The sequence below is a fragment of the Pogona vitticeps genome, chromosome 14 (assembly GCF_051106095.1).
Source record: "Pogona vitticeps strain Pit_001003342236 chromosome 14, PviZW2.1, whole genome shotgun sequence".
NCBI lineage: Eukaryota > Metazoa > Chordata > Lepidosauria > Squamata > Agamidae > Pogona > Pogona vitticeps.
This window is the reverse complement of record NC_135796.1, coordinates 10,726,422-10,741,782: the sequence shown is the minus strand read 5'-3', so window position 1 is coordinate 10,741,782 and position 15,361 is coordinate 10,726,422. Positions and strand designations below refer to the sequence as shown.

At 41.5% G+C, this 15,361-nt stretch overlaps 2 protein-coding genes across 3 annotated transcripts in view; one reads left to right on the top strand and one right to left on the bottom strand.

Annotated features, from left to right (window-relative positions):
* Positions 1 to 15,361, bottom strand: part of PI4KA (phosphatidylinositol 4-kinase alpha) — an 86,659-nt gene that overhangs the window by 37,152 nt on the left and 34,146 nt on the right. Inside the window, exons 20-22 of the mRNA XM_072983392.2 lie at positions 3,403 to 3,511; positions 2,198 to 2,334; positions 587 to 720 (exon numbers count right to left, since the gene is read on the bottom strand). Coding sequence (XP_072839493.1) covers positions 587 to 720; positions 2,198 to 2,334; positions 3,403 to 3,511 — 380 coding nt within the window. The remainder of the gene's footprint in view (positions 1 to 586; positions 721 to 2,197; positions 2,335 to 3,402; positions 3,512 to 15,361) is intronic.
* Positions 1,124 to 14,250, top strand: SERPIND1 (serpin family D member 1). Of its 2 annotated transcripts, none has more exons than XM_078381675.1 (5): positions 1,124 to 1,317; positions 7,265 to 8,148; positions 10,170 to 10,443; positions 12,284 to 12,428; positions 13,572 to 14,250. In XM_078381675.1, exons 2-5 carry the CDS (start codon positions 7,281 to 7,283, stop codon positions 13,761 to 13,763), a joined length of 1,479 nt encoding a protein of 492 aa, XP_078237801.1. In that variant the 5' UTR covers positions 1,124 to 1,317; positions 7,265 to 7,280; the 3' UTR covers positions 13,764 to 14,250. The 2 variants fall into 2 exon arrangements, with proteins under 2 accessions (XP_078237801.1, XP_020633254.3); XM_020777595.3 differs by lacking the exon at positions 1,124 to 1,317 and adding an exon at positions 3,508 to 4,837.

The following is a 15,361-nucleotide window of genomic DNA, read 5'->3' as shown; positions in this document are numbered from 1 at the left end:
TCAATGGGCGGAGAAGCATCAGTGCAGAGCCCTACAAAAGGCCATCGGCCTTTTCTAAACTTCCTAACACATTTGCGGGGGCCTCCAAAGAACATGCTTGGAGCAGATTACCATTTAATTCTACAGGCTAGACATGGTCCCCTCAAGCTAGGTCCTCAATTTACCGACCTCAGAGGGCTGGAAGGCTGAGTGAACCTTGAGCCAGCCACCAGGGATTGAACCCGGGGGCCGTGAGCAGAGTTTTGGCACTCTGCCATGAGGTTCAAAGGGCTCTTCTATCGCAGAAGGAGGTCACGGATATAAAGAGAGGTCTTGACCAGTTCTCAGTAACAGAAAACGGGGGTAAGGAGTGATGTCAAAGATGCTGGGAACTGCTGGTGCTGGAATGCACACCCTAAGAACTTTTCTTGAATGGAATCGGGACTTCAAGGCTGAGAAAAGTTTCTCTCCTAGTCTAAAATCCTGTGCAACCTTACAATGTGCTGATTCAGAGCTTTCTCCTAGCTTATTTGCAGGATAAATCCAAAAGGCATTAAAGGCCAGAAGCTAAGCGCTGTCAAACCGTGAGCAGGATTTAAACATTTACCTCATGCATTCTAGACGGTACACAGAGAGCAAGTAGGTAGACATGGCAAAGTCTAGCTTATTGATCAAGGCCGATACTTCTGGGGGAGGATCCAAAAGATTGATGATGGTGCTCCGTAACTCGTTCAATTCAGCCTGAAGCCAGAATAAAAACAACCAACTTTGGTATTGACAGTTATTCCAAATAGGCAACAAAACCACGTCTATGTCTCGAAAAGGCCGTTGGGAACGTGGGTAAACGTGGACAAGGTTACAACTTCTAACCTGCAGAACACTTTTGATATGCAATTGATTCTGTACTCTATATGAGGGAACTAAATGCAAGAAACACACAACCCTTCTGTGACACAGGAGAAGGTGCTCAAATATTTTGGAGTGCATTCCTGGTGGAAAACAAACACCCTATGTTTGCCTTCTATGCAAGTGAGGCGCAAGAATGCTGACATAGCTCAACACAATGCATCACAAGGGAGGCTGATGTTTGCCAAAACAAATTCTGTTGGAATGCTATAATATCAGCTTTACCCCTCTGAATGTTATCTTCCCACCCCATTATGAAAAGTAATACGCCGTCATTGGCCAACTGCTCCAAGAGCCAGAGAAGAAGAAGAATCGGCCAGCTGTAGCTCATGACATGGAGATGAAATGAAAAGTCAGGATTAATACGGATGATTTCTGCAACTCCATGGAGAGATAGAAACAACATACCCTCTGCTTTGGAGATTTTGACAGGCAAGTATCAAATGTGGAGGCAGGGCAATAACAAGGAAGCCATTTGGTGTTTCTCATTTTCTTTTCTGAAATACTTGGGGAAGAGCTCCGTTAGGAGGCTTAATAATATGGGACTCTTAAGCTTCTGATTGCTTTGTAATGCCTGTGTTGGAGGTTAGCACTTTCTTGATGTTCAGGTAAGAGAGCAGTGCTTCCTCTAGGAATGGGGGAACATCTGGCATGCTAGAGGTTGTTGTGACTGCAACTCCTGACACCACCTACTATGCCATCTAGGGCTAATGCAGGTTGCATTCCAAAAACATCTGGACAACCACAGATTTCCCCTCTTGCAGTTTATTGGCTTTCCATGCTTATTGGTCCTCCACTGAAAACTATTGTCCCCAAAGGGCAGCTGGTATGCAGAGGAAGGTTTATCTACCCCTTTCATCCTGCCGATTCACTCCTGAAACTCATCTGTGCCTCTCATTACTTATTGTTTTTATCTGTGACATTTATTCCCTATGGGTTCCGGCACTAAATTCAAGGCTATGTATTTCTCTCCTCCTCTCGCTCACTGAATCCTTACAACAATCTTGTGCCATGGCTCCGATTGAGAAGATGATGGGCTCAAGGTCACTTGATAAATTTATTGGCTGAGTAGGGATTTGAACCCAGGTTCCCCCAAGTTCTAGGCCAGCATCCTAACCACTACTTAGCACTGTCCCCTATCCTTACCCATATGCATCCACTTGCATAAGACCATGATCGAATCATAACTGAAGTAAAAGCTAGACTGATACAGATTATCTCACGATCATGCCTGCTTTAACCGCATTTATGAAGTACATTCGATGACCTAGCGAAGGTCTCAGAAGCAGCCTAAGAGAAAAGGCAAACTTACAGAAGTGACCGTGTCATTCTTCATGGCCGAGTTGTACTGAAGAACAGAGCGAAGCGGTTCTTTGCTAGGAAAGGTCAGCAAGGGCGACTTGGTCGCTATCTCACAAACACCCTCGTACCATTCTTCTGGCCAAAGACCTGAAAGGATATCAGGAGAGACAAAGAAGAAAAATAAGAGTGGATTTTATTTCTGGGCCACAGGTCTAGAAGGCGCCTCGTTAGCTTTCCCAACGGCCAGAACGTTTACCGACGATGCAGATTTCATGTTCAGATCGCATTTTTGAATGTGTTCCCAATATATTTTCAGAGAATCCTAGAAAAAGGGAAGTTGAAAGGGGCCTGCAAGGCCATCCAGTCCAACCCCCTGCTCGAAGCAGGAAGACAGTTTTATTCCCAACTCCACCCTTGTAAAATAGAATAAATTCCAAATCAGTTCATAGGTTTACTTCTAGCTAGGATGGAACTCCAATTACTGATCTGGCACTGTAAAAAATGATGTGGGATTTTTAAAGGGTAAAAGGAACAAAATTAGACTCATTTGGAATGTACTTTTTTTTAAAACAAAACCAGATCAGAAAGATTAAGATTTGGTTTACATGTAATTACAGTTCGGTGCTACATGAGCAAGGCTTACACTTCTAAATTCCTTCATCCCCTATTTATGGTTTTACAGATTATGCTGGTTCAGCTCTCAGGATTGTTACATTTTTCATTGCTGTTGCTTAGGCCTTTGATGGCTGTCCCCGGTTTTTAAAAAATCAGTTTATTCTTTGGGTACTCCTAATTCATTGATCTAGATCTGTATGATCAAGATGGAATGAGGAATGAATTATATTATTCAGCGTACAATAACAGATTCTAGTAGCACCTGAACAGCCATCAGGTTTATTCTACCGCAAACTATGGAGCAAAGAATATATATAAAAAAGAAAATTGGTTTGATTAAAATCAGAAGCAACTGCTTCCTGTCTCTTCCTCGCAGTTGCGCAAGAGAAGAACTGTTTGTGCAAGCCAGAGGCACATTCCTGTAACTGAGCTATCGGAGAGGAATCAGATCTTCATCTTTGAAAGCACGCTCCAGCAAACAAACTCAGGGCAATGCTTCAGTAGCCATATGCCAAAGTGGCACTGGGCAACTACTTGCCATACTTCCTTGCCACTCCCCTGAGAAGTTCTTTCCCTAATAAGACAGAGTCTCTGGACTACCTGAGCCTTCCACAGCAAATCCCATGAGGACCGAATACAGCCAGAAGTCTCGGAAGAGTTTCTGTAGCCTCGGTTTAGCTTCCTTAATGGGGGGCAAGCGTCTCGTGAGCTGGCAAGCAAAACAGGACAAAACAACAGGAGAAATAAGTGTCTACAAGACAGAAGGAATAGAACAACACTTCGATATCTTAGGACTTCTAAATCTGGCCTCCCATACATTAAACTAATAAACACCATACCAAATTAATCTGTATCAGTCATTCGCTGTGAGCAAGCCAAGGAGGAGGTACACTTTTTGCTGTACGGTCTTGGGCAAGTTAATGTTTCGGGCTGATCATCTGCCTTGTATGCAACACGGGACTAATAAGAACAGCAGAGGTAGCAGCCAACCTCCTTGGGTCGCTTTGAGGATGACAGTAGGCTTCCAAATGTATACCTACTATATCAACTAATATGACTTAGAAGTGCTTTAATACATACTTACATTCAAATGTTACAGAGAAAGCAGGCAAACCTTAACCAATTCAACCTTATTCAGCTCGGGATCATGACTGTAAATTCAATAGGTTCAAATTCCACCAACTTTTCAGTGTTGAAAGCCCTTCTCTCCACAAGTTTAAAAAATGCAGACCACAGGAAGTGCCATCAAAAGATATCACACATATACGACGAGACAATATGCCATATGTCTAATATACAACTGCATCCAATTTAGAGCAATTTAGAAAAATGAAAAGGTCAAGAGGAGAGACGGGACTCTCTCATCGGCACTTTTTTCCCCAGTGAGGAGAAAAACATTTCTTGGAGGGGCATTTTCAAGAAAGAGTTAAGGTGATGCAATCAATATGCCTGGGGATCAACATGGATGTGGAAAGTCCATTCTAAAAGTTTGCTGACCACACACGAGGCCTTGATCTTACAGTTTATCTCTGCTGAGTCTCAATGCAAAATGACAAAAACAACTTCTCGCATGAAAATGTAAGGGTGCACTTAAAACGGCGGATCATGCTGGATCAGCCCTCTAGGTGATCCTGGCTTGCAACTGCCTTCAGCCCTAAAACAGCACAGCCAATGATGAGGGATGATGGAAGTTCACATTCCAACAGCATCTGAAGGTCACCCATTCTTCACTTCCATGCCGGATGATTAAGAGCTTCTGCGCACCCTACAAGTGTGAACATTTCCTCAGTGGCAAACACCCTTGCCTTAATATAAAAACTAAATATGTATTTTTTAAAATATATAACCATAGGAGCAAGCAGAAAATCAACTGAAAGACAGAGCAAACTAAAGGGACTGTAGCTGACAAGATAAACTTAGGAGTGATTGATTTACAGCCTATTTACTTTAGGACATACCCATACACCGAAGTTCACATTTCCATTTACCTTACTGGAGGGTGCTCTTGCAAGCTTTCTCTTTGGCAATACAAGAGGTAAGGAATCTTTCTCTCTTTGGGAAACAGATTATAGATTTAAATCAGTATTTCTGGACTGGGCAGGGGGTTGGATTTGGTGGCTACCATAAAAAAACAGCAGGAAACCTTAAACACAGCAAACAGTATGAATCCTATGAGAAGACAAAATACACCTGCAAGGTTTTGATGGCAACAGAGAAGCAAAATAAAATAAAATAAAAATAAAAACCCTGTCCACAACTATTATGGGAACCCATAATACTAAAACCGCTGCCAGGGTTGGAATGGGCTTGTACTGCGTGAGTGAGGATAATGCAAGATTTGAAAATTATTTTTAAGGCTGATTTGCATAGTATTGGGTTTTACTGAGAATTTGTATTTTCGCTATTTATGTAATTTAGGATCTGGATTTGTTACAATCTAAAATTAACGATGAACCATTTGAACTGGCTCTAGAGAGGCACAAGACTGACTCTGCTCTAAGCAAAATACAACTCCCATCATTCCCGATCCTATAGGATGGGCTGATGGAACTTGCACTCCAAGATGTTTGCAGAGCGAAGGAAAAATCCCAAGTTTCATGACTGCCAAACTAAAAAACACCAATGTAACAGAAGTACCTGCATTCTATTTATGCATTGACAAAAGCTTCAATTTTAGCATGAAGAGCCAAGACTCTAATGATACCTTAAAAACTAGTACATTTACTCTATAGTTTTCAAAGAAGTAGCTGTATTAATTAGTCTGTATAAGCAAAACAAAAACAAAAAACAAAAACACTTAAACATTACCTGCTATATTCTACTGTGATTGTTTATGCATAAAGTTTACTTCCTCGGACAGAAGAGTGAGACTATATGACTGTCATAATTTATACATGATCCCTTGATCAAGTGGGAATACAGATAATGGACTAAGAGACAATTAGTAACAGAGTAGGCTATCAGACTATGAATAATGTCAATCACCAGTCTACAAGGTAAGAATTGCCTAGTTTACATAAGAGGCAAAATGTGGAAATCAATGGAGGATTTCACACTTGCCAATAGATTAAGAACCTGTTTAAGTTCAGTTCTTTTAAGTGTGCCTCCAGCATCTGTATATACTTTTATGTCAGGTGTTTACTTTTTCAAGCGTCACTTTGCAGGGATTTTTTTCTCTCCAAAACCACAAACTTTCACGTCATCCAAACTGGGTTCAGGCAGATTGTAAGGTTTTTGTGTGTCGCCATTGCTGGGGTCAGAATGATGTCCATTCATTCTTTTGCACAGAGACTGCCCTGTTTTCCTAAGTAGAATGCAGAAGGGCGTCTTGGCATCGATCACATTAGCAGAGGAACAAGTAAACGTGCTCCTCATGTTCTGTGTGACATTGTTGGGGCCTGTAACTGTGTTGCCAGAGTTCAGTTCCTCTCTCTCTTTTTCAGTGTGGTGTAGTCTGTTTGTGTCAATAGTTGTTTGAGATTGGGGGGGGGGGTTGTGTGCAAGCAAGTGCAAGCCTGCCACCAAGGGCTTGGGAGAGTGCAGTATTTTAGTCAAGAATGGTTTCAAGATGGCTTATGATGCAAGCGAGTGGTCTCAGTTGTGAGCTAAAAGTAACAACAAACGCTGTTTTGTCATGTTCTCTGTTGCCAAAAATTGCATCTGGGTATTCATCTTGCCAAGTCTGCTTTTTAACTACATTGGTTGGATATAGTAGTCTGAAAAATGCCTTTCGTAGATCCTTGAGTCTGAAGTCTCTCTCTTGTAGGTCCAAGCAGGTGTGAGGGCTCGGCTGCAGACAATAGATTTTCTGGTGTGCCCAGGATAGAAACTGGAGATATGCCAGTATGCATATCAGTCAGTGGGTTTTCGATACAGTACGGTGCTTTATCAGATATGTGAAGTGAATATTAAAACAAAACAGGAATAGTATCCATAATAATTTGGTTAATAAGAACTGATGAAAGACATTTGATTCATACAGCTATAGATGTTCTGCTTCTAGAAATTCAACTACAGCCCTACTGTTCTATTGAGACTATTCATTAAACTTTGAGCCTAACCATCTCAAGGCCACTGGAGCTGAGTTCAGTCACTCTCTTCCCTACATTTTACTCTCTCAAGTCCCTGTAGGACAGACCATGATAAGAGACAAGGACTATCCTCTCACCTTTGTCTGAGCAGAGCTTTGAAACAGGTTCTTCCCAACCCTAGTCCATCACTCTGAACCCTACACCATACTAGTTGATGACTCGGTCCAGAAAGTTCAGCAGAGAAGGTTGTTTATCGCACATCTGTACCTATGCCAGACCTAGCAGTGTTTAATAGGATGTCCTGCTAAGTGAGCATGCATAGCAACATCCCTTTTTAACACTGAAAGGGACACATCCTCCCAAGCATTGACTACTCCTTTAAAAGGCTAGTTCCAAATCTGCTCCCTAATTATGATGCTTTGCACTTCCAGTTTCCGGCTCGTCAAGATGAAGGAGTTGCTGTGCTTCGCTGTCTTCTCCATCACTGTAATGTTTGCAATGGGTGGAATAAAAGATTTCCAGGTGCATTTTGAACAACTTCATGTAGCTCAGTCTCACGATCCTCGTGGGCTTCACGGTAACGGGACTCTTAATCTCTCACCCGAGTTCCATAAAGAGAATACAGTGACCAACATCTTGAGTGCTGAAGAAGAGGAGGAGGAGGATTATCTGGACTTTGAGAAAATATTAAATGAAGATGACGATTACTTTGATATCATTGATGCCGTTCCAGAGACTGTTTCTGACTTCAAACAGGGGAATATTTTGGAACTTTTCCACGGCAAAACCCGAATCCAGCGTCTCAACATCTTCAATGCAAACTTCGCTTTCAACCTTTACCGGAGTCTGAAGGACAAAGCCAATTCCACGGAGAACATTCTTCTGGCTCCAGTTGGCATTTCTACAGCCATGGCTATGATTTCAATGGGACTGAGAGGTCAAACACGGGAGGAAGTAATGGATTCTCTGGGTTTTATAGAATTTATTAATGCCAGCTCTAAGTATGACACAATGACCATTCACAACCTCTTCCACAAACTCACCCACCGGCTCTTCAGGAGAAATTTTGGCTACACGCTCAGGTCGGTCAATGACCTTTATATTCAGAAACAATTTCCTGTCCTGAGTGACTTCAAGAACAACATGAAAAACTACTATTTTGCAGAGGCTCAGACAGCTGACTTTTCGGACCCAAACTTCATTGCTAAAGCCAATCAGCGTATTTTGAAGATCACCAAAGGATTAATAAAGGAAGCACTTGTGCACGTACACCCTACCACCGTGATGATGATTCTCAACTGTCTGTACTTTAAAGGTAAATTTTAAAAACCATTTTAACAAGGTCAAAAACAACAACTAGGATATAACCATCCAACATCCACATACTATCCCCCAAAAGCTTTGTAGGACAACTCTCAGATTTAACTGAGATATGCCAATAATGGAATGACAAAATTTAGAGATTTGTGTACTCCTAAAGATAACAGTGTTCTGAGCTGCATATTGCTCCAGGAGGGGCAATTTAACTAAATTCATTTCCTATAAATATGCAGACCAAAAAAGGTTACCCCTATCCTCACTCCAATGAACCCTTGACTTTGACCCTGAGGCTATATATTGACATTATAACTAGGAGGAACTGAATTCCATAAATCCAATGTTCCTATGCTACCCAGCCTGCCCTATTCTCCATCATCTTCCCTTTGCAAAAAGGTTGGACAACCTATTTGGGTTCAACTACTGAAAACGTGAAGCCTTTTAGGATCGGCCAAGCAAAACTGCTAAGCATGATACAACTCCACTTTGCGCCCAGATAGGTGGGGTATAAATCAAATCAAATAAATAAATAAATGCCATTGATATGATCACTGCCAAACCAAGCGCTCATGACAGTTTTCTGAGGCTTTGGACCACAAGTGAGATGTTCCAACAACAACCCTAATATCTGGGCCCCAAATGGACAATGGTGCCCCCCCAAAAGCCTCAGGTCACATGACATTCAAAACTGCCATTCTCAACAGGGGTCACATGGCCCCGGGGAGGTTGGCACATTTGAAGGGAGCCGCAGACTAGAAACAATTCTTCACAGTCCCTCTTATAAGGTACATTCTATGACTTACACAAGGCTGATTTGCCCTACGCTTTTTTCATATGGTATTTATTGCCATTTCCAGAAAGACATTGAGAATGGCTGATTTAGAGTCCCAAAAGTTTGTGGTAGATGGATGTACCAGGCTTGTTTCTTAGATGCAAGTTAGGAAAGGCACCGGCTGTATTGGAGGTGTGGTTTTAAAGTTATAGCCGAGGAAGCTGTTGATTAGATATCACACCCTGGCTCTTTAAAGAAGCCCAAGCATTCTGCAGATGCCCTCCCACATAACCTTCCTTCGGAACTACAAGTTTTTATTCGGCTGGGAAGCACAAAGTGCCAGAAATAAATCCACCCCACCCCACCCCCAATAAGTGGACTTATGGATTCTTATCTTCAGCCAGGTAGGACTGCAAACTGATGAAACACACATTTCTAACCATTGAGCAATACTAATTTGACTTTAGTTTGGCTTCAATCGGCTCTATCTCATAACATTTTTACCCCGATGGGGGGGACTCTGGGTTGTACTCTGTTCCTCACTAAGAATTGGGGGGGCATGGCAATTGTAGGATCACAATAATCTTTTGGGGGGGGTATCTCTGGTCATGAAAAAGGGGAAAGTATAGCTCACCATGGTCCTAGTCTGTTGGAAAGGTCAGGTGCAATCCTGGAGACCCAGAACCTTTGGCACCTCCCTATCCATGCTCTAGACCTTCCATGTTGCTGAAATTCAATTCTTGGGCCCTTCAACCAGCAGGGCCTTTGTTCAGGGATTCTAGGAACCAAAGTCCAATATCACCTGCAGATCCAGATTTTGCTTTAGACAAATACCGTATCTTTCTGTGTATAAGACGCTCCCCACTTTTCTAATCCAAAATTAAGAAAAATAAGTGGGGCTTTGCAAGTGTAAGGGGAAAGGATTGCTCTGATCCCTGCTTTCCCCTCCACTTGTTTTTTGTTCTCTCCTCAGCTTACTTCCGTGTATAAGACGGCCCTCAATTTTCAGTCTAAAGATTTTAGATAAAAGCATAGTCTTATACATGGAAAAATATGGTACTTTAACTAAGCTCTTTCTGTCATGCTACGAGGAAAGACAGTGCCATCTTTATCAATGGAAATCTGAAGACGTCACTGTCCCTTATGGAGTTCCAAAAAATGACTGCAGCTTTGATGTGATTGTTTCAGAAGGTCAATTATACTGGGAGGAAAGAGGAATGCCGTAAATTTGTTCACTCTGTTAACAGGAACCTGGGAAAATAAATTTCCAGTGGAAATGACCCAAAAACGCAATTTCCGTCTGAACGAAAAAGAGGTTGTGAAAGTCCCCATGATGCAAACCAAAGCCAACTTTCTGGCCACCGTGGATAATGAGCTAGACTGCGGCGTGCTGCAGCTGCCCTACGTGGGAAACATCAGCATGCTGATTGTCTTGCCATACAAGCTGGGGGGCATGAAGCTACTGGAGAAACAACTGACTCCCCAGGTGGTGGAGAGGTGGCAGCAAAGCATGACTAACAGGTAACCCATTGCTTATAGATTTCAGTGTCTTTTCGACTCACATTCACAAACTGCCTGGGCAAAATATATACGGAGAATTTCTGGCTGCAAAACTGGAAATCCAATTATTTTGTATTTGTTGCACTTGTCGCATGGCACATTGTGAGACTGCAGTGTAACTCTATTTAAAAAGAAAGAAAGGATGAAGGGGAAGAAATCTTTGGGCCCCATATTTAGGAAGCAGAACATACAGAGGGGTGGACAATCAGAGATGTTTACAAACTGGGGAACTTGGAAGGACCTCCAGATCCTCATCCAGCCCAAGAGATCAAAAGCTTAACCCCCCTTTTTCTTCCTGGAGGGAATGCTTGACAGGTCTGGTTCACTGATTTAGGGTGATCCCCATGCAATTTCGCCCCAGCATGAAAATGCTGAAAGAGATCACTCAGAATTTTTTCATGTCCGTGATGTTTCACTGATATCAACCATCTTCTTATCTCAATACCAAAAAACTATAGAGTTGACTCAGTGCCCAAGAATAACAACAAACTTTTTTTAAAAAGTTGAAGCTTACTCTAGACAAAGAAGAATGCTAAATACCGTGTTTCCCCGAAAATAAGACAGGGTCTTATATTAATTTTTGCTCCAAAAAAACGCATTAGGGCTTAGTTTGGGATTTTTTTTCACATACAACAATCTACATTTATTTAAATATAGTCATGTCATCTTCTATTTGCTGCACCATGGTGGAGGGCGGAGTTTCACTTAATTGGGGCTTATTTTGGGGGTACGGCTTATATTATGAGCATCCTGAAAAATCATACTAGGGCTTATTTTCAGGTTACGTCTTTTTTTCAGGGAAACGGTAAATCTACTGCTCTAGCATTAGGGATACAACGTCACTCTCTTGTTGAAAAACAAAGGGTGCATTTTAGGAATGATCCTGGAGCCACATTAACACCTAGATTTCCCAAGTGAAGCACTGACCAAGAATGATTTCCCTAGGTTAGACTTGTGTGCCAACTCTGCCTGTTTCTGGGAAAGATTATGCCTTAGTTACATCAAGGCTAGATTGCCAGAATGTTTTCTATGAAGAGCTTGCCTTTCGAAACTGCCTGGCTGTTTCAAAAGTTCAGTTACCAAAGTTCTAACTATACTTTATTTCTCAAAATGCTTAGAACTCCTTTTCTTTTTTCCCTAGTTTTCAGATTCTACATAAAGGCTGGGTATTATATAGTCCTAAATAGCTTAGAAGCAGGGTCCTTAAAATAAGTGTCTTAATTTTTAAAATTCAAATGATAATTTTTTTAATGTGTTGAACAAAACATCAGAAAAAGGTTGATATGACCACCTGTGCAATCATACTAATTAGCAGGCTAAATAGTCCAGCCTTCAACAAGGCCAGGAATATTAAAAAATGCAAAGAAAATGTTCACACTTTACAAGACATTCCTGCCACATCTTACTATAAACTCAATATACCCATATTTTTCCGTGTATAAGACACCCCCTTTTCTAATCCAAAATTAAGAAATCTAAGTGGGGCTTAGCAAGTGCAGGGGGAAAGGGATCAAAGCTTTGATTCCTGCTTCCCCCCTTGTTTTCTCTCAACTTACTTCTGTGTATAAGATGGCCCTCAATTTTTAGTATAAAGATTTTAGACAAAAGTATAGTCTTATACACAGAAAAATGCGGTAATTCTCCAGTTTTAGCCAAGCTGGTATACTCCAAACATGTCAGACTACAATTGCCACCATTCTCAACAATCACAGTCAATGTTACCATTGATAAAAACTGGTTTGAGTTCTCTAGTCTTCCTTTGAATCCACTGAAGTCTATGCCGTTATTTTATCCTCCCTAGAACAAGAGAAGTCATACTACCTAAGTTTAAGCTGGAGAAGAAATACGACTTGATTCAATATCTGAGATCACTGGGAGTAAACGAGCTGTTCACTCAGAATGGCAACTATTCTGGGATATCAGATGAGAGTATCGTCATTGATAAGGTAATTAAGCTTTGGGTAACATGAAACCCAGCTACATCTGGTCAGAATCCTACAACCACCCTTGTCGAGAAAAGTGGAAAAACAGGCCAGTGGCAGCCTTGAGGGGGAAAGACACAGGAAATGGATGGGGTAGAAGCACAGCTTCAATATAACTGGCTGAACATTTCGTCTAACAGTCATTTGTCAAATAGATAAATAAATTTGTTAGTAAATCATTAAGTGCCAACGACTGGCTTTTAGCAAGACTTAACAGTTATTTCAATGTCTTACTTTTGGAGGATTAATTTAAGAAGACTGGCCATTTTTAGAAAGTTTGAATGACTGCTCAGAAATGTAATGATTAATGGCATTTATCAATATAAAAATTGTATAGGTTCTTTTTAATATTGTATATTTCAACAAAGTTTTACACTCTAGTGGCAACACTAACATCACCATGCTGTTGGCGGAAGTTGAAAGTGGTTGGTCCGATCATCAGAAGACCGGAAGCAGGCTTACAATGAGTCCATCCACTAAATCCATCTAGCCTTGCACTTCAGTTCCAACCGGCACAGTTCTCCATGAGTATCAAGCAGGATTCTTTCCACACCCTTCATGAAACCCTGTAGCAGCCTGCCATCCATGGACTAACCGCCCCTACTCTACAGTGGGGTCTAGACTTACGAACAGCTCAACATACGAACGTTTCGACTTACGAACCACTCTCATAGGAATATATGGACTCGACTTACGAACTTAGATTCGAGTTACGAACTCTTTTTTTCCCTTTTTTAAAAGCTAAATCATCTTAGGTTAAAAGGAAAAAAGAAAAAATATCCCCCTCTCGTGGCAGAAGGCGGAATAACAGCTTCCCATTAGTTTCTATGGATGAAAAGAGCAGATACAGATTAAATGGTTTTCAATGCATTCCTATGGGAAATGCAGATTCGACTTAAGAACTTTTCGACCTGAGAACTGCCTTCCAATACGGATTAAGTTCGTAAGTCGAGACTCCAGTGTATTTAGCATCTAAGATTAGGCAAGACGGGATGTTAACAGGGCTCTGTTCAGTTCAGAAAGACACCTAAGATGTCCTATTTCTGCTCCTTCCGCCTGCTGATTTTCTGTCATGTTTTTCCTCCTCTTTTTTCTTTTCTTTTACAGTTCAGCCACCAAGGAACTATTACCGTGAACGAAGAAGGGACCGAGGCTGCCTCTGTGACCACCGTAGGCTTCATGCCCCTTTCGGCACAAATTCGTTTTGTGGTTGATCGACCTTTTCTTTTTCTTATCTACGAGCACCGCACCAGTTGCTTACTTTTCATGGGTCGAGTTGTCAACCCAAGCAAGTTTTAAAAAGCAAGAGGACTGCTGAAAAGGCGCACGTATAGGCAGTCTTGATACCTGTTAATATAACCATTTTTATAAGTGTATTTTAGCCAGAACGTTAGTTGCAAGTGCTATCTGATGAACAGTGCAATGCCGTCTCAATGAAAACCACCTCAACAGATGATTTAACTACAATTTGTAAGAATAATTTATGGCTGCAAAAGCAGGAAATGCCCCTGTTCAGTTTCACCAAAAGCAACATGGAGGTCAAGGGTATGTTGGTGAATATTTTCATGCCACCTACAGAGTTGGTATAATTAGCTCCATTGATCTTTAGAAAGTCAAATAATTAACAACACAGCAGCTTTTAGATTATTGAAAATGGATGCTGCTCATTGGCCAAAAAGAGATTAAAACCATAATTATATAAGATTCCTTTGAAGTTCATTAAAATGTGATGAGAACTACGAAGTTAATAGTGATTAGGGAAATAAAACTTGGATTTTAAACTCAGGCACAAGAGTGCTGCATGAATTTGAGGAAGAAAGAATAGCTGGAAATCTAACAGAAAGCATAGTGTTTTTTTCTAGGCAGACAACTTGACCTTCAGCAAGAAGAAAACGTAAGTGGCTATCTCTTAATAGCTATTTAAATGCCGTAAGAAGAATCTGAGAGCATAAGTTGGAAGTTTCTATATTTGGAACTTCACTTCAAAGACCACATGGTGTTATGGTCCTGGACTTAGGCAAAATATTATCTCATCTAATGCAGAAGTAACTTACGTGAGAAAAAAAAGTGAACTGAAAGGTGTAGTGCCTCAGCAGAACATCCCAAAGATGGAATCCTATACACAGTTATCTGGAGTAATAACTGAGTGGTGTCAACTCAATTTCGATTTACAAAGATCCTTTCCAAGGTTCACGAGGCATCAATTTCGCAGGTGTGGTTTACCATTCCCTTCTTTTAGGGACATCTTTGTATTGCGCAGCTTGTCCAAGGCTACACAGGCTGGCTCTACTCTTGGAGAGGGGGGATAATGGGGAATCAAACTCCTGACTGTCAGCTCCACAGCCAAGGACCCAATTCACTGAGATACCTAAACTGGCTAGCTTGGAGCAAGCAATGCTGAATTCAATGGAAAGGGCATCTAAATACATAGCTATCAGACTGCATTGTAAGACCCTTAGTCCCTCCGACCCCTTTTCTGTTCACCTGGTAGTGGCTCTCCAGCAAAGAAAGGTTTTTCCCATCACTGGCAATTCAGGATCCCTATAAACTGCACACAATAGGCTTTATCCTGGAGCCTTCTGCGTGCAAAGCAAGTTCTGTCAGCAGGACTGAGCTCCTCTCCTGTTAGACGTGCAAGGTTCAAAGCAAACAGGGATGTATTTACACGACCCAAGTGGGAAGACCTCCAGCATAATAAGCTTATGTCTTTATTATCATGTACAGTGGCGCCTCGCTTAGCAATTGCCTCGTTTAACGATGTATTCGCTTAGCGATGAGGTTTTAGGAGCAATATTGCGCTCCGTTTAGCAATGTTTCCAATGGGGGAATTTCACATAGCGATGTTCGGGACCTTGCTTCGCTCAGCTATGACAGTTTAGGTCCCCGTTTTGCTTAGT